Source organism: Paroedura picta, chromosome 6, assembly GCF_049243985.1.
Source record: "Paroedura picta isolate Pp20150507F chromosome 6, Ppicta_v3.0, whole genome shotgun sequence".
NCBI classification, from domain to species: domain Eukaryota; kingdom Metazoa; phylum Chordata; class Lepidosauria; order Squamata; family Gekkonidae; genus Paroedura; species Paroedura picta.
The window spans coordinates 83051042-83076825 of NC_135374.1; the positions used below are offsets into that span (position 1 = coordinate 83051042).

The 25784-nt window shown below is 43.6% G+C and overlaps 2 protein-coding genes across 4 annotated transcripts in view; both read left to right on the forward strand.

Annotated features, from left to right (window-relative positions):
* LOC143840159 (arylsulfatase D-like) overlaps positions 1 to 7484 on the forward strand; it is a 21152-nt gene extending 13668 nt beyond the window's left edge. For both annotated transcript variants that reach the window (XM_077343316.1, XM_077343313.1), the window contains exons 6-10: positions 104 to 240; positions 3529 to 3663; positions 4211 to 4373; positions 4908 to 5029; positions 6125 to 7484. In XM_077343316.1, the coding sequence (XP_077199431.1) occupies positions 104 to 240; positions 3529 to 3663; positions 4211 to 4373; positions 4908 to 5029; positions 6125 to 6501 (934 nt within the window). In that variant the 3' untranslated portion in view covers positions 6502 to 7484. The remainder of the gene's footprint in view (positions 1 to 103; positions 241 to 3528; positions 3664 to 4210; positions 4374 to 4907; positions 5030 to 6124) is intronic.
* Positions 7485 to 11427: 3943 nt separating this feature from the next.
* On the forward strand, positions 11428 to 25514 carry LOC143840161 (arylsulfatase H-like). 2 transcript variants are annotated; one of them, XM_077343321.1, is made up of 11 exons: positions 11435 to 11587; positions 12251 to 12568; positions 12672 to 12812; positions 15129 to 15250; positions 16119 to 16241; positions 16867 to 17290; positions 18099 to 18235; positions 19875 to 20009; positions 21446 to 21608; positions 23032 to 23153; positions 25092 to 25514. In XM_077343321.1, exons 3-11 carry the CDS (start codon positions 12688 to 12690, stop codon positions 25493 to 25495), a joined length of 1755 nt encoding a protein of 584 aa, XP_077199436.1. In that variant the 5' UTR covers positions 11435 to 11587; positions 12251 to 12568; positions 12672 to 12687; the 3' UTR covers positions 25496 to 25514. The 2 variants fall into 2 exon arrangements, with proteins under 2 accessions (XP_077199435.1, XP_077199436.1); XM_077343320.1 differs by lacking the exon at positions 12251 to 12568 and having other exon boundaries at positions 11428 to 11587.
* The last annotated feature ends 270 nt before the right edge of the window (positions 25515 to 25784 follow it).

Consider the following 25784-nt stretch of genomic DNA (forward strand, 5'->3'; position numbering starts at 1 on the left):
CTTGCACAGGGGATACCCTTACCTTTAACCTGTTTCCTGAAACGGCAGCTGTAAAGGCCCTGAACTCTACCAGATGTGTTCATTCTGCTTTGTTTCATTTCAGCAACAAGAAGGGACCATTCCTCCTCATTGTTTCCTTTTTGCATGTCCACATACCTCTGTTTTTGACAGAAAGATTTCTCAGGAAGAGCAAGCATGGCTCATATGGAGACAGTGTAGAAGAAATGGACTGGTTGGTGGGTAAGTGGGCTCCCTTGACAAATTCTCCATTTTGATGATAGAAAAAAATCAAGGCTGCTTCAATACACTTATTTTTCTTGCTCCATCTTCCCCTGCAGGAAGAGGCACTGGCTAGAGTACAGTTAATATACCAGCAATGCAGCCCAGTCTGTGTTGGTCTCATTCACTGACTTATTTTTGTATCAGGAGAGTGAATTAAATTACTAGAAATCAGCTCCCCTAAAATGGAAGTTGTGATTTCTCTTCATAGCCGCAATCTGTTAGCTTTGTCACAGAAGAACCCGAAATGTGTTTTTGAGGTGGTGTGGGGATTACAAAACTCTGGGCCTTTTTGCACGGGGATCTTTGTTGCAAATTGTTTGCGGAATGAAAAATCGCCATTTAAAATAGTGGAATTCGTCGTTATGCATACCTGCCTTTGTAGTGGAATCAGTTGTGTTTTTTAGCGTTTCCCACAGGCTTCCGGTCTCGGCAGAAATCGCTAGAAAGGAAGCGCTATTGCCAAGCTCGTCCCGCCCCTGGCCGTCAAGCAGCCAATGGGCAGCCGTTAGCATGCTCCCAAACAGCCCCTTTCCCTTTAAGGAAGGTTTAAAAAAAAAAAAAAAAAACAGACCCATTGTAACGAATCTGGGTAGATTCGTTGCAACGGAGAGACCCATCCAGCTGCCTGGGGTGTTTGAGCTGTCGGTTGATCGGTTGATCGTTAACACGCTGCCTCAGAGTGAAAAAAAAAAATCCCCCCCCCCTCACGGGCCCGATTTTCGGCTGAATGGAATGTGTGAAATGTGTGTGTGAAATGTGTGTGTGAAATGTGTGTGCTTAGTGACTGAAGGGGAGGGACTGAAGCCGGGAAGCCTCTGTTTGAGCTGTCATTTGATCGTGGCCACGCTGCCTCGGAGTGGAAAAAAAAATCCCCCCTCCCCCCCCCTCACGGGCGCAATTTTCAGCCGAAACAGTGTGAAAAATAAAGGGAAAATACATCAGCAAACGGGCTTCTGCGGGCTTCTTGTGACTGTAAACAGCTCTGAGGAGGGACTGCAGCCTGGGAAGCCTCACTGGCTAAACGGAGGCTCGCCGGTGCGTTGATCTCCACTCGCTCGGGGGAAAAAAAATGGCGATCGCTTCGCCGGAAGTTTGGAGGACAGGCTCAGGAGGAGGGACTTTGAAGAAACCGCAACAATGGGAACGCACAGGTCTTTTTCACTACTGTTGCAGATTGGTTGCAGGAGTGTATCGCTTTCCGGAGGGTGAATCCACTTTTTGGGATTCCCCTAAAAGCGCTACAACGAAGCGCTTTTTGCTGATTGGTTTCAGGAGTGTTGCAGATTGTCTACGACGTCGTGCGTTAAGGCAAATTAGTAGCGTTTTCAATTAGCAACCATTGTGCTATTTTGAAGCCGTGCAAAAAGCCCCTCTATGTTAAGCCATGCAGAATTATTCATCCTACATCCTGACACATTTAGTCGGCTAGGACAGTCATTAACTCCCTTTCAATACCTCAGGTGAGTTCATCTGAAATCCAACCTAATGCACCTTGACAAAGGAAAGGAAACGAAGATTGCCTAATCAGTATTTTCAGGGACCAGTATGGAGTAGTCCATAGTGTGAAACCTGGATCAGGAAGACTTGAATTCAGATTTCAGCTTAGCAGTGAAGAAGATCACTTAGTAGACTTGGGGGCATCACTGTGGGGCTTTTTGCACGGCTTCAAAATCGCACAATGGTTGCTAATTGGAAACGCTATTGATTTGCCTTAACGCACGACGTCGTAGACAATCTGCAACACTCCTGAAACCGATCAGCAAAAAGCGCTTCGTTGTAGCGCTTTCAGGGGAATCCCAAAAAGTGGATTCACCCTCCGGAAAGCGCTACACTCTTGCAAACAATCTGTAACACTAGCGATAAAGACCTGTGCGTTAACATTGTTGCGGTTTCTTCAAAGTCCCTCCTCCTGAGCCTGTCCTCCAAACTTCCGGTGAAGCGATCGCCATTTTTTTTTCTCCGAGCGAGCAGGGATAAACGCACCAGCGAGCCTCTTTCAGTTTAGAGGCTTCCCCGGCTTCAGTCCCTCCCCCTCAGTCACTAAGCACACACATTTAACACAGTCATTCAGCTGAAAACCGGCCCGTGAGAGGGGGGGGGAGGGGGGGATTTTTTTTCCCCACTCCGAGGCAGCGTGGCCACGATCAAATGACAGCTCAAACAGAGGCTTCCCCGGCTTCAGTCCCTCCCCTTCAGTCACTAAGCACACACATTTAACACAGTCATTCAGCCGAAAATCGGCCCGTGAGAGGGGGGGGGAGGGGGGATTTTTTTTTCCACTCCGAGGCAGCGTGGCCACGATCAAATGACAGCTCAAACAGGGGCTTCCCTGGCTTCAGTCCCTCCCCTTCAGTCACTAAGCACACACATTTAACACAGTCATTCAGCCGAAAATCGGCCCGTGAGAGGGGGGGGGAGGGGGGATTTTTTTCTTTTCACTCGAGGCAGCGTGCCAACGATCATACGATCAAACGACAGCTCAAACACATTAGGCAGCTGGATGGGTCTCTCCGTTGCAACGAATCTACACAGATTCGTTACAATGGGGTTGTTTTTTTTTTTTAAAAAAACTTTCTTAAAGGGAAAGGGGCTGTTTGGGAGCATGCTAACGGCTGCCCATTGGCTGCTTGACGGCCAGGGGCGGGACGAGCTCGGCAATAGCGCTTCCTTTCTAGCGATTTCTGCCGAGACCGGAAGCCTGTGGGAAATGCTACAAAACGCAACTGGATACCACTACAAAGGCAGGTATGCATAACGACGAATTCCACTATTTTAAATGGCGATTTTTCATTCAGTGACCAATTTGCAACAAAGATCCCGGTGCGTAAAGCCCCTGTCTTTTGGTCTAGCCTACAGGATTGTCATAAGGAGTAAAATACATGACTCCAATATCTGTATTCCTGAGCTCTTAAGAGAGAGCATAAACTATCAGACTTTACCTTACTTTTTTGTATGCATTTTCATGTGTTCCCCACAGCCACACAACACCTGTATAGAACTCCTTTTAAAAAGAGAGAACATCTAAACAGGATTGAAATGGTACCCCCCTCAACACAGTTTTCATGTGAAGAAACTGTTTGGAGAGGACATTCCTTCCTCTGCCCATGGTGCCATTATGAGCCCATTTAGGCCTCTCTCTCTCCCTCAGTATGGAGGAATTGATTGCAGCTACTGCTGAAACATGTGAAAACAAATGAAAAAATTACAAACTTACTAACTGAACTTTGGTTTTGTTTTGACGTATAGGTCAGATTCTAGATACAATTGACAAGGAAGGCCTGCGGAACAATACATTTACTTACTTTGCTTCAGACCATGGAGGGCATCTGGAAGCTCAAGAAGGAACAATCCAGCAAGGTGGCTGGAATGGCATATATAAAGGTAAATAATCATAAACCATAATAATGTCCAAACCGATAGCTCACCTGCTATGTGGTTGGCTGTCTGTGGCATGGGTGCCCAATAGGGATGTACGCTCACTGCCAGAGAGCCAATTCTGGATCTACCCCACCCCCACCTGACTCCCCCTCCTCCTCCCACCTGCAGGAAGAGTGGGCACTTGGCTGCCCCCCCCCCCAAAAAAAAGGTAAGCTGGGCAGAGCGGCTGGGAGCAAATGAAGGAGTGAGGCAGGGAGGCCAGCAGGCAGGCAGAGCATGGGTTACTGAGCGAGGCAGCTGGCAGAAAAGGAAGGAGGCAGCCTGGGAGGCAGAGTCTCCAAGGAAGGAAACAGGATAGCTGGCTTGCAGCAAATGGGGAGGCTGGGGGCTGGGGGCTGGGGGCGGGGGGGGGTGGAAGGCATCCTGGCAGGCAGAGGCTCCAGCTGCCTACAGGCCAGACCTACAGGACCCAGGCCAGACTCAATGCCCAGCTGCCTGCCCCATATCTATTTCTGCCAGTGATCACAGATGTGTTATGTTTTCCATCTAGGAGGCAAAGGCATGGGAGGTTGGGAAGGTGGAATCCGTGTGCCAGGTATATTGAGATGGCCTGGGATGCTCCGTGCCAATTCTGTTGTGGATGAACCAACCAGTCTGATGGATATTTACCCAACAGTGGCTGATCTGGCTGGAGCTGCTCTGCCACAAGACAGGTATACATTTTTATTATTTATTTATTTATTCAATTTATTTCCCACCACTCCCGAGACCGGCTCATGGCACGTTACAGACATCCTAGATTCTTGTTTGCATCACCAATTGGTAGAAGAAATTCAGGTTTTAAACATTTTGCCAAAATATATGTTGAAGACTTCACTACTGTTACTCTAGATTTTTAAATCTTATAATGTTTTGCTATTACTCAATAGCTGTCATGATTTGTAGTTTTCTGTTTATTTCTTTTTTTTTTTTTTAGTAAATGGTACTTGGGGGGCTTTTTGATTATGGAAGTGTGGTTTGACCCTCTGAGATTGTTGTTGATGGGGGTAATATGATTTTTTTAAAGCCCTTTTCTTCCCATGCCACAGCTCTGATTCAATATCCCCATCAACTTCAGCTCCCATTTAAAAGGTGCTGGGAGGAACTAGTCAAATCTCTCCTTTTGGAGGGAAATGGTTTGCAGGCTGCAGTCTTTCTGAACTAAGGTCCATTCCTCATTTAATGACTTTTTTTCTCTTTAACTTCAGAATAATTGATGGGAAGAATCTCTTGCCCTTATTACAACATAAAGTCAGCCACTCAGATCATGAGTTCATGTTTCATTACTGCGGATCATACTTGCATGCAGTACGGTGGCATCAGAAAGACAGTAAGTCTGAAGAATTGTCCTAAGGGTGGAAATTGTTCTGAATTAAGAAAAAACAAAACACTATTTCCATATCTCAGTTACTCTAAATTACTCTCATTGATAGAGTTGCTAGGGACATTGGTACTGCCAGCGGTGGATGTGGGGCATTTTCCTGAAGCAGGATGGAATGCTGTTATGTTCTGACATCACCCAGAAGTGAAATTGGTATATCAGGGACTTTGATGCTGGCTTTTGGGGGAAATTCTATGATAGAATAAGCTTCTAACCATAGACCTTTGCCCCAAACACATCACTCCCGCATGACCCCAACATGCCAACATCATTGCCGAGTGATTTCAGCATGTCTCGTCAATTTGCACCTCCAGTTTGGGAGGGATTTTGGGGAATGAGGTACATACAGAAAGCAGAAGACCCCTACCAGACCAGGGGACCTGTCAACCCTACTCAGTTATCTTGGTTTGTCAATCTGTGTCATGGAATCCAAGCCTGAACCCTTTGAGTTCCCAAAGCTAATGCACATAAGAGAACAATCCCTGTAAAAATATATTGTTTGTTTGAATAATTTTCAGAAATAGTTTTATCTGTAGGCATCACATCACTCTAATCATACGGTGAAAGAAAAGAAAAACTAGCTTAATTAACAATTTTGAAATTTGCATTAGATGGCACAATCTTAAGGTCTCCAAGTCAAAGATCGTAACTTAAGCATCCTCCAAATTGCTGTCCATTGAGACATAAGCATGTCATAGTCCAAACCTTAAGTCCATCAGAATCAAAGCTAGTTCCCATTTCCAAGTTCTTAGCCCAATTATAGGTTTTTGGTAAATTGGCATTAGGTGATAATGATAATCCAAACAGAATGTGTTCTTGCTGGAACTCTCTAGAAATCAGGAATCATCATTCCTGATTCCACCCTCCTGTTCATTGGGCAGCAGGTTCTCATGATGAGCAATCAAACTCTGGCCTTGATAATAAGGACCATGTAGACAGAGAGAACCAATTATCAATAGCTGCAAGATGGAGTGATCCCTTTACTCTTCACATTACCCTGGGGAGGATTCACTTTTTACTGAATCAGTCTTTTCCTTTTACCAGATGGTGCTTTATGGAAGGCCCATTACGTTACACCAATATTCTCCTCAGAAACTTCAGGGGCCTGTTATGGAAAAGGAATTTGTCCATGTTTTGGAGAAGGTGTAACCCACCATGATCCACCTTTGCTGTTTGATCTCTCTCGAGACCCTTCAGAGGTTATGCCACTGTCACCAGCCAATGAGCCACTGTTCCATGCTGTCCTTGAGAGAATTGACAAAGCTGTGGATGAACATCGAAAGACACTCACTCCTGTCCCACAGCAGATGTCTGTTCGCAACAGGATGTGGAAAGCATGGCTGCAGCCATGCTGTGGGACATTCCCATTCTGTTGGTGTGACAACAAAGAAGATGGCACTCATACACAAACAGTAAATTAGCCAACAAGGTGCACATTAGCAGAAATCATTGTACTTCTCCCAGCTACCATGCACCTTCCACCTACAAATGTGAATAAGTTTAATGTGGTATGCTATGACAATGTTTTTAAAAACATTTTACTTCAGATATAAGAAAAAGAACATGTTCTGCTTTAATTGTAAAAAAGGTTATGGAAGCAGGAATGTTAGGATCATACAATTAAAACTAAGAGCAAGATAACCCAGATCTCATATTAGGAGCACTAACAGCCTAACAGTTACTGATAAAATGGCTAAGCTTTTGCTGATATGGAGTATTTACCTATAATGTCTCACGTTTTGCCTTGGCCTCAAAAAAGATAAGTGTTAAATTAGTTGAGACCAAACAGGATACTAATTAAACTCAATAAGTAATGTGATCTTGTAACTCTACTCCTTTTCCTCTTTTTAAATATTTTATTTGTATATGAAATGGACAATTGTAATGGCCTATGGCCTTATGACTGATATTTGGGGCAAATGGGGAATGGAGAAAAGGGCTGAGAAAATGGGAGGGGGGTTAAAAATCCCCTCCCTGCAACACCATATGCCAGATCTGAATCTCTCCTCCTTCTGGCTGCTTTTAACCATTAAAAACAACCTGGGAGCTCCTACTCACATTGTTATCTCTGGGTTGGGAAATACCTGGAGGTTTCAGGGCAATTCCTGGGGATGGTGGAGCTTGGGGAGACTAAGGAGCAGAGTATACATTGTGGAATCTCCCTCCCGTAACTGATTTTTTGTTGTTGTTGTCTGAAGATCAATCATCATGTCAGGGAGATCTCCGGGTCCCAATAGTAGAGACCAGCAATTCCAATTTGGCACATAAGTATTCAGTAACAAAATTACAATAGACGTAGAATGATGTAACTTTGCTTAGGATGATTTTGTTAATCAAGGATTTAACTGGTACGATATACAAATGAATGACTTTGCTGGATTGCAGTAAAAATAACTTTATATTAGCAAGGCTTTTGGAGATTTGTATTCATATTTATCTTCTCATGGCTCTTGTTGGAGACTTTTTAACACAACCACTGTCAAGAGTTTGGGTGTGATCCTGGATACCTCCCTATTTATGGAGGCTTAGGTCACAAATGTTGCTCACCAAGCATTCTACCACCTTTGCCAGGTGAGATAATTTGTGCTGTATATGACCTAGCCTCTTCTGCTATATTCCCCCAAAGCGCATTAAGATCAAGTGATCAGCCCTTGCTCAGGGTCCTCAGTCCAAAAGAAGAAAAACTGGCCTCAACCAGGGCCAGGGCTTTTTTGTCCCTGACCATGGCTTAGTGAAGTGCTTTCCTTGTGGAGATCAGGGTGCTTTGGGACTGCAAGACAGAGTTTTTCTGCCAGGCCTACAGTAGAGGCCAGGAAACTACCATTGAGGAAACTGCTGATCTCCTTGTCCAAGAACCCTACTTACGAAACATAAATCTGTCCAATAAACCAAGCCCTGCTGCTTTTCCTGAGAAAGCCACACAAAGGACTCAGCAAGTGAATGGGGCATCAACATTGCCAAGAGGGAACCAGCAGCAAAGAGAGCCCTTCTGAGAGCCCAGAAGTGGGTGCCAATCTACTCATGACTTATGCAGAAAAGAAGAAAGCCATAGAGTCAGAAGAGTTCAGCTTAAACTCCAGGAGAGAGGCAGAACGCCCACCGATCCATTCAACTGATGAAACTGGAGCAAGTGCAGCCAATCTCTCAATTCCCCACCCCAACTCTGGCAAGTCCAAAAGGTATAAAAGTGTCCAAAGCAAAACTGTAGAAACTCTCCCTCTGCAACAATTTCGGAATTATATTGATTCACTGGTGTGGCCATACCACAATGTTCTCAATGCAAAAGAACCGTAAATCATCTGGGCTATGCTTAAATCCGTCAAAGCTTTCTGAAAACTTTGATGGATTTAAGCATGGCCCAGATGATTTAAGGTCCTTTGGCATTGAGAACATTATGGTACGGCCACACCAAGGAATCAATATAACTCAACAATTGTTGCAGAGGGAGAATTTCTACGTTTTTACTCCTTTTGGACTTAATACAACCTGGGACCTCTCTAGAGTGGTCCTTTTAAATATGATTGGAACCTACACCTATCATTTAGGGCAGACTATCTTTAGACTATGTCTCAGCAGGACAACTTTGAGATCCTAGCATAAGAAGTGTGTATACACAGGATATTCCACATTGTAAATGGAACCTCTGTTTCAAGTGATACTGTGAAATATTTTAGGTTTGTGTATTTATAGAATGATACTAGGTGATGTTCATTATAATATGTGGCATTTACTCAACTTTCTTGTAGGATGAAATACAGATTCATTAAAATTGAATTACTATTGAATTGTTTATAAGGGTATGTAATAGGTGAAATTCTTTGATTTGGTTTGGATTTCATCTGTCCCCTCTTCCCACCTCCATTTTTGAGATCTGTACTGGGAGAATGGATAGGTTTTGAATTGCTTTTCTGCCGTATCTTTCCTTTTTCTTTTTTTGTATTGTGATTATTGGATTTATGTTGTTTTTATGTCTGGGGCTTTATCGGGGTTTTATCCAGACTGATGCGACCCGCCACAAGCCATTTGGGAGTGGCAGGTAATAAATTGAAATATAATAATAAAAATAATTATTATTATGCTTGTATTGATGTATTTGGAATTAATTATTCATATATGTATTCAGGGGCAAGCTACTGATGAAAGTGGCACAATTTGAAATGAGAGTGGAGGAGCAGGCTCACCAGATTAGAAGTCAGCGCTCCTAACCACTGCCCCAAGCTGGCTCTCATTAAAGAGACATTATTGTACAGCCAATTCAAGTAATTCCTTTTCTCCGGTTTGTGGTTAGCAACGTGCAGGCAGACTGAGTGATGGATGGGACTGGAAATGGATAAAGCCGGAGGCTGCTTCACAGTTGCTGAAAAGGTGACTAGTAGGAGCCCAAGCTCAAACCCTGGAAACAATCATGAATGTGCTAGTGCTGGAGATCTCTGGTCCGCCAAGGACACTGAGGGAGAGGGCAGAAGTGAAAAACTCTTCGAGGCAGTCAGGCTGGAGATAACTGCAAAAGTGGAAAGGGGGAGCAGAGAGGCCAGGGGACCTCAACGAGCACATAGGCGTACTGCCAAGTGAAAGTTTCCAGGCTGCAAAGTTCCTGCCACTCAGGGCTTGCCAGCCAAAGGCCTATGTCAGCCCACCAAGAGAGTAAAGGTCCTGTGCTGGCTATGGAAAGGAGGCACATCATTACAGGAATAGTCCCACAAGAGCACCTCAGGGAGGCAGGACAGTTCAGCCAGGCTCCATGAAGAAAATTTTGCCCCAGAGAAGAGGAGGGGGAAAGGTGCGCTTTGTGCCTGTGGGAAAAACAAATAGAAGCTGGAAGTAAGAAACTCTGGGCTTTGCAGGACATCAGCTTAACCATTTAATCCACATGTGAAAGTCTGATGGGCCCAAAACAGACCCTTCTGAATGAATATGTTCTGGTATCCTTTTGAAGTCCAGTATGTAAGGCAAGGGGTCCCAATTTCATATCACAGTAAGGAGAGCTTTGGGGAAGTGTCTGCCCATCAAAAGCATCCTTTCTTGTTTCTGTTGGAGAATGTTCTAATGGAAGAAGACATTCCCCAGCAATATCTGTGGGTCAAATTCACACAGCCAGCAAGCAGCTGAAAGGATGTTTCCATCATTGTCACTCCCATTCTGTCCCTGAGCTGTCCTTGGAGAAGGAGGAGCCAGAATCCCTGAATTGTCCTGTTGAAATCAGGGGAAAGATTATGTCCATTTGAAGGAAGCAAAGCACCAGCAGCAGCAGGGGCTCTCAGGAGATGTGGGGTTGCTTCCTCATGAAGAAAGCTCTGAGGTTTACAGAGACAGAGCTAGAAGTTACCAAATTGATCTGTGTGATGACAACAGAAGGGGGGGAGTAGAAGACTGATTCTTCTTCCTGACCACTGCTCAGAGGGCTCAGGTGCAAGAATTGGTGGCCAAGTTCTCCCCAGTTTTTTTCTGACAAGCCTAGAAGAACTACACTAGTACAGCACACTATTTTCCCATTTCTTCTGCACCATACAGAGCCACTAGGAAACAGACTGAGCACGTGGAGAGAGAGAGAAAGAGATCAAAGAGACACTGCAATTGGGAGTGATTAAGCTGTCCACAGGCACCTGAGTTGTTCCAAGAACATGGTGTGATTTTGTGTAGATGACAGAAAGCTGAACACTTTTCCTTGGGCAGAGGTATATCCTTTGCCTTGTATGGGTGAACTTTGTGACATGTTCTGGGGGCAAGTTTATTAATACTCTTAATTGGTAAATCTGTCGGCAGGTTGAGTTGGCTCCTGAGATACAGGCCAAATACACTTTCACCACCAACCTGAGACTGAGTTCACAGTATTGCCCTTTGGGCTGCAAAATGTCCGTATGACATGCCAGTGCTTGATAAACTGTTGTGGGGGGTGGTGGTGGTGTTTGCTGAGTCACTGCCATCTTATGGCAACCTCAGAGGGCTTTCAAGGGGAGAGATGTTCACAGGTGGTTTGCTATTGCCTGTCTCTCTGGCCCTAGCCTGGACGTCCCTGGTGGTCTCCTTTCAAAATACTAACCAATGCTGACCCTGCCTAGCTTCTGCAGTCTGATGAGACCACCAAATCACTAGTAATGGGGAAGCCTGGATTTCTAACGTGAGGTGATGGCGCGAAGAAGAGGAACACACTTTACACGCCCACAGCTATGCAATGTGTTGGCAAACACCAAGAGACTCAGGGCTGGATTATGACAGCCACTACAGCTTTTTAAAACTCCTGCAAGATGCACTTTGTACTCTACCATTCAAAGCTTCAGATCAATTATTAATGGGAATTCTGTCCTTAAAGCTGGCCAGGTGCCTGGCTGCTTCCCCCTCTTCTTTTTTCTACATTAAGCAACAGAAGGCGGGGAAAACCTTCAGAGAGCTGACAAAAAGGAGAGAAGGCTGAGGCTGCACTACTTGTGTTTATTTCTCACACCTAGGGGAATGGTGATGCTTAATGCTTTGAAGAATCACCAGAGAGATAAGAAACATGTGGCAAAGGTTTGTTTCTGGTTTTTACCAAGGCTTTCTTCAAAAACAGCAGCGAATGTTGGGTTTTTGTGCTTACTGCCTATGTGATTTCTTGGCTTTTGTAAGATTTTAAGAGTATTTTTTCTCAAGAATGTATATGCTGTATAGGTGAACCAGATCATGTTACTCCATTAGCCTTATCTGTCAAAATGGTTATAGTTGGTGATGTCTATAAAAGGGATCACATGGCATTAGTTTAATTCCCTCATGATAGTGGCTGGGCTACTTGACGACACAGCAGGGATAGTACTGCAAAAACAACTGCAATGGTTTTTCATTAGGATCAACAAAAATCCAACAAGAGTAGAACATTTTCAGGGCCCCCTGATGCTCACTAAAATGTAATATGCAAAAAAAATAATTGAGACCAACTGTAAGGAACACACTACATCAATATTATATCGGCTTTTATTATATTTGCCAGTTCATTTCTTGACCCAGTTCAATATGCTCGTAGAGTTGCTAACAACCTTGGGGCGTGTGGGCGAAATCCCTGCCTCTTTAACAGAGTGTTGATGGGATGGTATTTACCAAGTGATGTTATTTACCTGTGTGTCATGAAAAACATCAATGTTAAGTAGAGGGGCGAGGCATTTTTTTCATCCACGTTTTTTCATCCACGTTTTTGTACAGCCCTAAATGGCTTGGGACCAGGATTATCGAAAGACCATCTGTACCCCTAAATGGCAGGTGTTTTCCAACTGTGCATACCATCATCAGTGGACGTCAGATTGTTGGATGTGCAGGACTGGAGTTCTTCAGCTTTGGTACTCAGGTTTTAGAACGCAGACTGTCAGTGGCTCTCCAGAGTCTAAGGTCTTTCCCAGCACCTACCAATAGATCTTTTAAAATGGAAAAGCCAAGGAACATGGGACCTTCTACTTGCCAAGCAGATGCTCTACCACAAAGCAAGGGGCCCTCTCTCTTTGAGTAGCTGGCATTTGAGGAATGGTAGGGCAAAATCTCTGCATGTTTAATTGTTTTCTGGCATAACTACAGCTTAAAACCCATCTTCAAAAAAATCTATTTGATAATGGTGCTGTTCTTCACACAGATATAACCTGGCTGTTATGCTGGCTTCCTTCTTATCTTTCCAAACCTGGGGACTGGAGACAACAAAACCGAATATTTTGCTAATAATGGCAGATGACCTTGGCTATGGTGATTTGGGCTGCTTTGGTAATACCACAATTAGGTAAGTGTCACTATGAAAGTAATTCAGATTTTTTCCCAAATCCACAAAGGAGGGAGCCAAGAAATACATAGAGGAAAAGTGCATACATTTTAATAGTACCACAGAACAACTCAGTGGAAAGTAAAGGTACTTATGAAGGACAACATTCAACCTAGGTGGAGTCTGCACGGAGCTTTTATTCCAATCCCAGGTCGATTCAGTCCCTGCCATCTCCACTGAATGCAATTTCCATTTTGATTTTGTCTGATTTAAATTTCCCCTCTGCAACAAGCATGATTGATCTGGAGTGACCCCATCTTTATCCTGCAATATCTTAGAGTGCTTTTAACCCTCAATATTTGAAGAATTGGATTGAGAAAGCATGAGAAAGCAAGCAGATCTCTGGCTGCTTCTAATTTGTTGGGGACTCCTAGTTAGAGAAGTCATGATTAGCCAGGGCTGACTCCATGGTAGAGGCCTGATTGGCCAAGGCTGTAAGCTTTTCTTAAAGGGGAAGCCCTAATTTTCTTTCAGCAGAAGCTGCAGAAGCCCTAACTTTTGTCGGTAGATATTTGCCTCATGGTTTTTTCCCCTCCCCTCTGCTGTCTCCAATCTTCTCCCCCCCCCAGAAAGGAAGGAAGGAAGGATGGAAGGGAGGGAGGGAGGGAGGGACTCCTGCTGCGCTTGACTCTCCCCTCCCCTTCTGAGCCTCCCTAAGCACGTGCAGAACACTTTTCTGTTACAATGGGGGGGGGAGAGGAAGACCCGAGTTCAAATTGATCTGAATTCAGCAGGATCCATAATGGAATAAACAAAGTAAGTACAGATTCAGCCCTGGAATAAAAAATACCCAGAAAATATCTCACTGATAGTTGGGAAACATTGAAATAAAATGTGCAGTGCAATTCGTTTTTCCTAACTACCTGTGGCCGGAATATTTTCTTGGTGGTGGAGAGTACCTTAAAGTCACACCCAGCTTATGACAAGCTGTAGGGTTTTCATGGCAAGAGACATTCAGAGGTGGTTTGTGATTGCCTGTCTCTGCGCAGTGAACCTGCTGGGCCTCCTAGGGAATCTCTCATCCAAGCACTAACCTAGGTTGGACCTGCTTAGCTTCCAAGATCTGATGTGATCACGCTAGCCTGAATCAAATGATTTCTTCCATGAGGTTTAGAGAATGTCTTGCTTCATTCAGGTTTGTTTCATGTACAAATTAATTCTAGCCAATGGAAACTTTCTAAACAAGTAGCCATTAGTATAAATTGTCCATGAGCAACTCAAAAACAGTTAAACCTCATGTATTAAATGGTTTTGTGATTTTAAAAGAAACTTTGCAACCTACTGGTAGTAACTGGTAATCTTGCATCTGCTTTGACCTGATTCCCCAAACTAGGAAAGCAAAGACAGTATTCAATTCATTGTCTTTTTTAGCGAGTTGCTTTTGTCTAGCACTGCTTTTAATTTTTGTATAATAGTGCCTCTGTAAGAGGAGCAATTGTTAAACTGTTTAGTCATAATTAATATTTTTAATATTTTTAATCAATATATAATGTTAAGGCTTTATGCGGCTTGACCCCTGCTTATCTACGGGCCTACCTACCTCCTTATCCCCCCTGCAAGGTACTTCGCTCTACGGGTATGAGTTTTCTGGAAATCCTGGGCCCCCAGTATGCACCCCTGGCCTCAACCAGGGCCAGGGTCTTTTTGGTCCTGGCCCCTACCTGGTGGAATGAGCTCCTGAGTGAGCTGCGAGCCCTGTTGGGACTCCATAGGGCCTGCAAAATGGAGCTCTTCCACCAGGGACTTGGTTAGGGCTGGGTGATAATCCCAGGGGGTACGATCTGGTCCCCCTTCCCCCCATTTCAATCCCTGTGCGAAGTATTAGGTAGCATTAGGGATCCTGTGTCATCTATTTGTATTGCCTGTCAATGTTACCATTAGCACCATCCTGGTGGTCTAGTATATGAGCAGAGGTATTATTAGCCTTTTATTGTTGGGGTATGTTTGGAATTGTTTTTAAGATAATTGGGGATTGTTTTAGGTTATGTTTTATATGTGACTTGTACATCATTTCTTTTTTGTGAACCGCTGCAAGCCAGCTTGCTGGGAGCAGTGGTATACAAGAAGACAAGTTCAATTAATAAATAAATATATTATTTGTTTGGGTACCTATATCTTAAGATGTTTTACAGGTCATTAATTCATAGGTCTTTTTAAATCAGAAGCTACTTCATTAGCACGTAACTCACATATTGAGCAATGAGTAAGGGAAAGTCTTCTTCTGCTTTATTCAGTTGAGGATGCAGTCATATTAAAGTATCACTTTTTCATCTCTAGGACCCCTAATATCGATCAACTAGCCAAGGATGGAGTGAAACTTACGCAACATGTTGCTGCAGCATCCCTCTGTACCCCAAGCAGAACAGCTTTCTTGACTGGAAGATACCCCATCCGATCAGGTTGGCACTCTCTTTAGTGGATGACTGGTGCTAGTCGTATACAGAAGACCGTGGTGAGCTCTTGTCTTCTGTGCAACTTTGTAGCCTTGGGGCAGGGTATGGATGGAGAGCAAAGAATTCGGCAGACTTCCTGAAGCTAAACAGATCTGAGCCTGATCAGTGCCTGTGTAAAAGGCCTCCTAAGAACATGTGGATTCCACTCAGTGTTCTAGAATCAAAGGAAGGTGAAATGCAATTGTAATAAAATAACCTAGGCATGTATAACAGGTCCCAGCAAAACAGAATAAAACAAGTTCCTGTGCCTCATGATTAATTATAAAGGAATACAAGCCTCCATTGCCATCTAGCCTAATCATGTCGCAATTATATGAAGAACCTGCACAGACTGAACATTTCAGTAGTTAAGCTGTAACCACACTGGGGGAATTATTGCCAGGTCCAGTCACTGAGCAGTAACTGAAGGGCGCATATACACCTGCAGGCTGCTAGGTGATGGTGGACTTACATAGGACGAGCCAGTGATCTCAAACAGCCAGTGAGAGTCAGTTCTTGCTTGCTTTGCTTCCTGGGATCATCACTTCAGGTTGCACTCACAAGAGTCTTCATAAATGTGGGGCTTTCAAGGCAAGAGACATTGAGAGGTGGTTTGCCATTGGCTGCTTCTGCATCCTGGCCCTGGTATTCTTTGGAGGTCTCCCATCCGCATACTAAGAAGAGCCAACCCTGCTTAGCTTCCAAGATCTGATGAAATCAGGCTGGCATGAACAATCTTCCCACTTTATCATTATATATCCTCCAGAAAATGAACCTGGAAGCAGAATAGATAGGATGGCAATGAAGCTCATTTCCCCCTCTCTTTGTATTTCAGGTATGGCATCCAGCAATAGCCAGCGTGTCCTTTATTGGACTGCTGGCTCAGGAGGGCTTCCCACCAATGAAACAACTTTCGCAAAGCTATTACAGCAGCAAGGCTACACAACTGGCCTGATAGGTACAGTATGTCGATCTCTTTAATAACTTTGAATCAACAGGTTCATTTTCCAGGTGTGGAGCTCTGACCTGAAGATTCAGGGTTTTAGACTCCAATTCCATCTCAGAATGCGTGACCACAATAAGTAAGTGAACTGTTTCCCAAAGGCCTCTCCACATTTGAAGGTTTGAATTGCCTTCTTTTGGGCACTGTGCTTTCCTTAGCGACCTTCCAGAAAGTTTCTGGATGGCCATTGTGAGATGGGATGGTGGACTAAATGAATATTTAACCTGCTCCAACATGGCTCGGTTTAGATGACCTGTTCTTCTGTTGGCTTAGGCTGAAGTATAAGGCTTAATGAGGAACAATCCTTGAGAAGCTACCCTGAAGAATTTTTCTTAATTAAATTAATATTAATACTGCAGCAGGGTATTGGTGTCATGCTGCCTTCCAGACACTGTTGGTAGCAGGATTGGGGGGGGGGGGGATTGCCTCGTGAGCACATGCATTTCCACTGAAACGTGAAAAGCGTCACTGGTTGTGAGGAGGATTTTACCAATACTGTGAATAGGCCTTTCATAACAGGAGGTAAAAGAAAAACTTTTAGGCTGATGGCTGGTTAAATGATCCGTTTTTGTCTTTTCAGGAAAATGGCACCAGGGTTTGAACTGTGAATCCCGCCATGATTACTGCCACCATCCTTTGAACCATGGCTTCCATTATTTCTATGGCACCCCTTTTACCCTTGTCAATGATTGTCAGTCTGGGAAGAATCCTGAGGTTGGAGTAAAACAGCGAGCCACATACTGGTTTTACACGGAGCTAATTGCACTTTTGGCATTCAGTCTTCTGCTGGGAAAAGTGACTGGTCTGTGCCCTGTCAAATGGAAGACAATTGCCTTCACCACATTGTGTGGCATTTTGTTTTTCTTATGTTGGTTTATCAGTTATGGGTTTGTAAATTATTGGAATTGTATCGTGTTAAGAAATCATGTCATTCTTGAGCAGCCAATGGAGACAGAGAACTCTGCTTCCAGGATACTGAGAGAGAGCATCTCTTTTATTGAACGGTAACCAATTTCCCCCCCCTCCTCCCCTACCAGATTTCAGATGTGAATTCTTAGTGGGGATTTATAGTAAATAATAAATAAGTGCTTAGGATGAAGTACAATAGGCTGCCTAAGGAGGTGGTGAGCGCCCCCTCACTGGAAGTCTTCAAGCAAAGGTTGGATATGCACTTTTCTTGGATGCTTTAGGATGCTTAGGGCTGACCCTGCGTTGAGCAGGGGGTTGGACTAGATGGCCTGTATGGCCCCTTCCAACTCTATGATTCTAATTCCCTTTGCATTTGTTACATCGGGTCATAGAGATGCTCTTAAGGCACTGGAAGCTGGCAGGGTGCCCCACCCTGTCTCAGTTGATGCCACAGTGAGGCGTCTGTGGTGAGCCACCAAGGGGGCTCCAATAGCTATCCTCAGTTGTCAAGGACATAGCCCAATGACAGCCAGAGTCCTATCTGCAGCTCAGCTGGCTGGTGGGGAGGGGTGACTGATAGAATGGGCTGTGTCATTCATGTTCTTGTGGCCCAGCTGGCCAGCAGGAATGTACAAGCAGAGCATGAGGTGTGGAGACAGCTAGGGGACAGGATGCCAGCTGGAAGGAGGCATGAATGGCCAGTTTAGGACTCCCAGTAAGCTTCATGGAACAATGGCGATCTAAACCCTGGCCTTCTTAGACTGATTCTTTTCTCCTATACCACTCAGCCAGTCTAGGGCTTCATGATTCATAGCGCAGACTCTCAATTATTGTATTACTCTAGGAGGACATGGGGAAAAAAGAATTAAAGGTGTTATCTCTGTCCATTGTTTTTAACCTCAGAAACCAAAAAGGACCATTCCTCCTCTTCATTTCTTTTTTGCACGTCCATACGCCACTTGTCACCACAAAAATGTTTCGTGGGAAAAGCAGGCATGGTTTATATGGGGACAATGTTGAGGAAATGGACTGGATGGTAGGTAAGTCATATTTTTTTTTGCAGCTGTACTCTCTGAAGTGATACAATAATTACCTTCTTGTTACTTTTTTCCTTTTCTTGAATTTAGAGGAACTATTGTGTCCTTTTTCCATATTCAAAAATGTCCGCTATATTAATATCATAGTGCATTACTACAAATATAGAACCTGGTTTTCCTCCGTATGAAGCTTATTTTGACTTCGAATCACTGAAATAGCTGAAATAGCTGAAGGCTGCAGGCTGCAAGGGTTCCAAGTTTCAGTAAAGATAAGTTTAATTAAGACCTTCTTTGTTGATTTAGCTTGTCAGTTATCTCTTCCGATATGGGATCGACTAAACGCAGAAGGGAGGCAGAAGGACATTCTCCCCCGGCTTCTAAACAGCTGAAAATTGGAAACTTTTTTCCTGTTCAACTTCCTACCTCTAACAGATATTCTACTCTATCTGATCTGCCTGATATTAATGACTCAAGAATTATTTCCACGGGATCCCAGGGATGTCGTAACGACAATAATAATTTTAATTCCACGCAGCTTCCAGTTGAGAACTCAGTTTCCAACTTTAATTCTGCTGAGGAGCTGGAGTCAATGGCTAATATTTTACATCTTATTGCAAAAACTGTGGAGCTTTTATATAATATAGAACCTTTTTCCTGATACCAGATTTTCTTATAAGGGACATTGTTGATTCATCCCATCACGGTAAAGAACAAAATTTGGTTCATTCCATCAAGAGATACCCAGGAAATGGGGAAGAAAAATGAGGGACCCTTGCGTATTCTGTATCTGTAGTGATATATTCATGGGGCCATTCTGCACAACTTTAATATAGCACTAGTCTTACATTTTGTTTTGGCCACTAAAACTATGTTCCGCATGAGCAATTGTGAGCAATCTGCAACACTCCTGCAACACTAGTGCCAAAATCGTTTTGTTGTAGCGATTTTCGGAGAATCGGGAAAAGTGGATTCACCCTCAGAAAATCGCTACACTCTTGCCAACAACCTGCAACACTTGCGAAAAAGACATGTGCGCTCTCAATGTAGCGGTTGCAACAAAGTCCCTCCCCCTGGCTCTCACCTCCAAACTTCCGGTGAAGCGATCACCATTTTTTTTCCTCGGAATGGGGAAGGCAACGAACCGGCAAGCCTTCATTTTTTTTTCTACTCGGGAGAACGTGGTAATGATGAATCGCCAGCTCACACGCCAGCTAGATGGGTCTCTCCGTTGCAACGAATCAACGCATATTCGTTGCAATGTGTGTGCTTTTTTTTTTAAACTGTGCTTAAAGGGAAAGGTGCTTTTCAGGAGCATGATAACAACCGCCCATTGGCTGTTCCATTTGATTGACGGCCAGAGGCGGGAACAAGCACAGAAAAAAATCGCTTCCTTTCTAGCGATTCCTGCGAGACCGGAAACCTGTGGGGAACGAATGAAACGCTACTGGATTCCACTACAAATGAAGGTATGTGGAACGCCGAGATTCCACTGTTTAAAATAGCTTTTCCGCTTTGTGAAAGCAATTGGCAACATTGGTCCTTGTGCGGAATGGCCCATGCTCTTAACATGATCGAACAGGAATTTTGCAGAAGCAATTTCTGATTAGCTTTAAACAAATTCTTGGGACTTTTTCTAATATAGGAAACATTCTCGCTGCTGTTGATGAAAAGGGATTGAGGAATAACACTTTTACTTACTTCACATCTGACCATGGAGGATTTTTGGAGGCAAAAGATGGAGATGTCCAACTAGGTGGTTGGAATGGTATATACAAAGGTAAGATCTGCATGTGTACTTGCAGAACTTTGGGGAAAGTAGGTAAAAATTACCCTGGAATTTAAATATTCTTGATATAACTTTTAATTTTAAAAGTGAATAAAGGTGTCCCCTGTGCAAGCACTGAGTCATGTCTGACCCTTGGGGTGATGCCTCTAGCGTTTTCATGGCAGACTCAATACAGGGTGGTTTGTCAGTGCCTTCCCCAGTCATTACCGTTTACTCCCCAGCAAGCTGGGTACTCATTTTACCGACTTCGGAAGGATGGAAGGCTGAGTCAGCCTTGAGCTGGCTGCTGGGATTGAACTCCCAGCCTCATAGGCAGAGCTTTCAGACTGCATGTCTGCTGCCTTACCACTTTGCGCCACAAGAGGCTCTTTAAAAGTGAATATATCAGACATATGTGACAGCATAAACCTTGAGTCTTAGAAGACTACTGAATATATTTTCTATTGATATTCAACAGACTTCAGCATCTAGAAGTATTTATTCTGGAATCAGCTGTCCCTTTTTTACAAGCTTTAGATTAAAAAAAAAATAGCAAACCAGTCTTGTTTTTCCCAGATCTTGGGAGCTGTGTTGAATTCTTTTTTTCTTTTAATGACATAGCCTATTAATAACTGTCTTTGCTTTCATATGATTTCTATTTTCTAAAATTATATAATATTTGGTGAGGGTGTTTGCTTTGAAATTGTGTGCAAAAATGTTGAGTTTGATTGAAAGGGATGTATAGTGATATGAGCAGATGGATGATCTGACTTTAAGTAGAATCCAAAGACCCAGAAGGTTCTGGGGTGGGGGAAGCCTGACTTCTTCAAGGACACCCAAATATAATTTAAACCATGGAGAAATTTATTAAGACTGAGTTTTTTAAATATTTTGTATGGGTTTCTGCCTGAGTTTTCTGCAGTTCAATTCAGGTCAGAATGAGATCCTCAAAGCCAAAGCCAGCATTATTAAGCTTCCTGGAACAGGAGGAGACTGTGAAGACACCTCATGGGATCTTGATCACTAGAAACTATTTGCAGTTGCAAAGTTAACATTTAACGCCTAAGGGGATGGATAACTGAAAGAATGCCCACATTCACATGGTCTCACTCATTCATTCAGATCCTTACTTGAGGCCTTCTTCCATATTACTTCTGCCATCTCAGTAGAGGCAGGTGAATGGATTTCGCTTCCTAAATATGTATTCCTGGCACCATCTTTGCTTACTTTTCAGTACCAAGTGAAATCTTCCAGGACCTCTTATACTTTAAACATTCAAGGTGTTTTTAATTTGGTTTGTGTTGGGGGGTTTTTTTCCTATTGAGAGTTGAAGGAGAGCTTGAGGAAGCATGAAACAATTTGTCAGTGTAAGGTAGAAGTGGTTACACTGGAGTAATTTTCTCTCAACCTTCAATGACTTGTCTCTCTAACTGCTTCTTTCATGACAGGTGGAAAAGGCATGGGAGGCTGGGAAGGGGGAATACGTGTCCCTGGAATAGTTAGATGGCCTGGAATGGTCCCTGCTGACGCTATTGTTGATGAGCCAACACATCTTATGGATATTTATCCCACAGTAGCTCACCTGGCAGGGGCATCATTGCCACAAGACAGGTACAGGTTTAAAGTCAATTAAGGAGTGGCACAAATTTTGCAGAGAACCTTTATGCAAGACAAACATATTTTGTTCATCTGTGAGGCATTCATCAAACTGTGAGCTAATCAGGGATAAGTTGGGATTGCACTGAGCAGCTCGAACAGTCACTGAATACTAAGGGGCTTTTTGCACGCCTTCAAAATAGCACAATGGTTGCCAATTGAAAACGCTACTGATTTGCTGTTTTGCACAACGTCGTCGACAATCTGCCACACACCTGAAACCAATCTGCAAAAAGCGCTTCGTTGTAGCGCTTTCAGGGAAATCCCCAAAAGTGGATTCACCCTCCGGAAAGCGATACACTCCTGCAACCAATCTGCAACACTAGCGAAAAAGACCTGTGCGTTAACATTGTTGCGGTTTCTACAAAGTCCCTCCCCCTGGCTCTCTTCTCTGATCTTCCGGCGAAGCGATCGCCATTTTTTTTTTCTCTGAGCAAGCGGGGATAAACACACCAGCGAGCCTCTTTCAGTTTAGAGGCTTCCCCGGCTTCAGTCCCTCCCCTTCAGTCACTAAGCACACAGAACAGAGAAGCACGTTTGCTGATGTATTTTCCCTTTATTTTTTACACTTTCATTCAGCCAAAAATCGGGCCCGTGAGAGGGGGGGGGGTTTTTTTTTACTCAGAGGGAGCGTGGCAACGATCAAACGACAGCTCAAACACACTAGGCAGCTGGATGGGTCTCTCCGTTGCAACGAATCAACACATATTCGTTGCAATGGGTGTGTTTTTTTTTTAAAAAAACCTTTCTTAAAGGGAAAGGGGCTGTTTGGGAGCATGCTAACGGCTGCCCATTGGCTGCTTGACGGCCAGGGACGGGACGAGCTTGGCAATAGCGCTTCCTTTCTAGCGATTTCTGCCGAGACCGGAAGCCTGTGGGAAACGCTACAAAACGCAACTGGATTCCACTACAAAGGCAGGTATGCATAATGACGAATTCCACTATTTTAAATGGCGATTTTTCATTCAGTGACCAATTTGCAACAAAGATCCCGGTGCGTAAAGCCCCTAAGTCTGCAGCTGCCAGATAGTCATAAACCCACTTACAGCTAATGGGGGATTATCTTGGAGTCTGACCACAGCCACTTAGCAAAACAGCTATATTCAGCTATACTTTGAAGATCTGCTGATTGTGTAACTAAACACGAAATCCTAACTGGGGTTAAATTTATGGCTTGGTCCTTCCTTTACATGGGTTGTCTCTCCCAGCTGAAGTTTGCCCAGGCAAAAAAGGAATAAGGGTCCATTTAAGTTAAATATATAAACTGATTTTAAAAACCATTTAAGTGATACGTATTCTGTCCTGAAACCCTGAGAACCGTAGTATTGCCAAGGTACGGATACTGACTCAATGGATATTGTCATTTCCTTCACGATAGAGTAATTGATGGTCGGAACCTACTACCGTTACTGCAGGGATCAGCGCAGTACTCAGAGCACGAGTTCATGTTTCATTATTGTGGGTCATATTTACATGCAGTGCGCTGGTACCAGAAGGAAAGTAAGTATAAATGTATGTTTTTATAACAAATTTCTATATCTGAACCATAAGAAACCTCAGTTCAAAGTCTGAATTATTAAGCATGTTTGAACTGACACCCATTTGTTTGTTTCCTTGTGAAAAGTTTGAGAAGCTGCAGTCTGTGTGGTAGATTTCAAACTTCTTGTGTCTACATATTAGGTCACTGATACTGCCTCACCCAGCTCTGTTCTTTAAAGAGAGTGAGATGCAGCACAACATGTTGAGACTAATAGCTTTGACCTGACCTAAAAATGTGCACATTTTTACATTTCACATCCCTTTCCGGTGGTACTGTTTCCCTGACCTCTAGTCATCTTCCCAGGAAGATGACTAGAGGTGTTACAAAATGCCCCACTAGAGGGCAGAAGTACCTATGTTACACACACGCACAACTTGTATTTCTTTTTCTGAAAAGTGACTGTTTTCAGTTTTTTACAATAACAGAATTTCTACGTGGTTATTATAGTTAACAAAACAGAGTAAATGTAGCATTGTGGGTTAACAAAACCCTTCTTGAATTAAAATACCACTTGTTTCATATGTATCCAACTAAATAAAACAAATTAATTGCCACTTGAACCACAAATAGTGTGGCTCTGCTGCTCCGATCCTAATATCAACCATGACTGAGAACTAGACTGCTTAATTAATCCTTCCCATTTTTTTGGTGTGAACAACTTAAAAAACACTCCCCTCTTGCTGACAACTATCCTCTTGAGCAGGGGTAGTCAAACTGCGGCCCGCCAGATGTCCATGGACTACAATTCCCATGAGCCCCTGCCAGCATTTGCTGACAGATGAGAGAATCAGCATTTGCTGGGAGGGGCTCATGGGCATTGTAGTCCATGGACATCTGGAGGGCTGCAATTTGACTACCCCTGCTCTTGAAGGTTATTGAAGCCAGAGGCTTTGTAAAAAGAAAAAATGGAATTATATCACCCCCTCCCCCCAAAACATTTTCCCAAAGCAGCTAACAGCTTATCAATACTAGCAAAAACTCTATGCCAATATAGGTTACAAAAGAAAACAGAAGTAGCTTTCCCTGAAAAATGTTCTGTTAAAAAGAACCAAAACATCCTTTTTAGGAACTAATAAAAGTCCAAAAACAAGTCACTAAAAATTACATGAAGGTTAATAAAAACAAAACAGCAAACTTTTGAGTTGCACAGAACTCTCCACCATGCTGGATATTTGATGCAAAAGAGTAGGTGAGGGAAGAAGGAGTTTGGGGGCATGATGCAGATGCATTTGTGTGACATCTGATGAACTTTACAATAGAATACAGGATGTCAGAAATGCATTTGCATCTGATGATATTAGGTGCAAACAAGCTGCAAAAGGCACCAAAAACTTATAGCACAAGCCATTTGTTTGGCTTTATATTCTCCTTTTGAGACTGGTCCCTGGCTGCTGCCTTGGGAACTGCCCTGCCACTCTGCCGCCGGCTCACCTTTGATGCTCTCCAGCTACTGCCATGGCTGGGGCTCCCCCTCAGTGTGGCATTACACAGCTGCTGCTGGCAGCGCCCCTAGCAGATGGTGGAAAGTCAGGGGTGCCAGCGGGAAAGCAAGTGGAGCAGGGGCTCAGGCAGTGACAGCGACAACCCTCGGCAAAAGACGACCCCCCTCCCCCGGGCCTCAGTAAAATTGTCAAGTGTTGACCGGTCCCTGGTGATAAAAAGGTTGGGGACCACTGCTCTAAAATCTAGATCCCTTACAGGGCAAAAAACAGAAGCAAAACTGGAATAGCCCTTACTTTAATAAAGCCAAACACTAATTTAGTTGATGCACTATTGTGATCAAATCTTAATCCCAGTAGTGGTAATAGAAAATAAGATAGGTGGGGGTGGTGGGCACACAATATTTTTGGAACTGAATTATGTAGCTTTATTTTTTTAACCTAGTTTCTGTCTTCTAGGTAGGGCTCTCTGGAAAGCCCATTATGTGACTCCAAAATTTAATCCAGAGGGGGCTGGAGCCTGTTATGGACAGAGGATGTGCCAGTGTTTCGAGGAGGCAGTAACCCACCATAACCCTCCTTTGCTTTTTGATCTCTTACATGACCCTTCTGAAGTCAACCCTTTGTCACCGAATTCTGAGCCACTTTTTGACACAATTGTAAGTCAAATCAAAAGAGGAGTGGATGAGCACCGCAGGACACTCACTCCTGTCCCCGAACAATTTGCCTTCTATAATAATGTATGGAAACCATGGCTGCAGCCATGCTGTGGCACATTCCCCTTCTGTTGGTGTAATAAAGAAAGCACTGATGACCATTTATATGTATTTAAAAATGGGTCACCAAGGAATCTTCTGGAATAAATATTTTTGGTGTCTTGCACTCCATCTGCCCTGGTTTGTTTGGAAAGAAATATAATGCTCAGAATGTCTGTTGACCAAGAGACTGAGAAAGGCTCAGGCTTGTCTGAAGGAAACTTTTCATACTATTGAATCATGTTAATAGCATCAACAAACCATGGGTTCTAATCAGGGGCATGATGTAAGCTTGAAGCTATTCTGTTCTATTTTAGAGTAAAATTAGCTTCTGAGGATTTTTAATAGGGAAGGCGACTGTAAGCCACTTTGAGACACCTTCGGGTAGAGAAAAGTG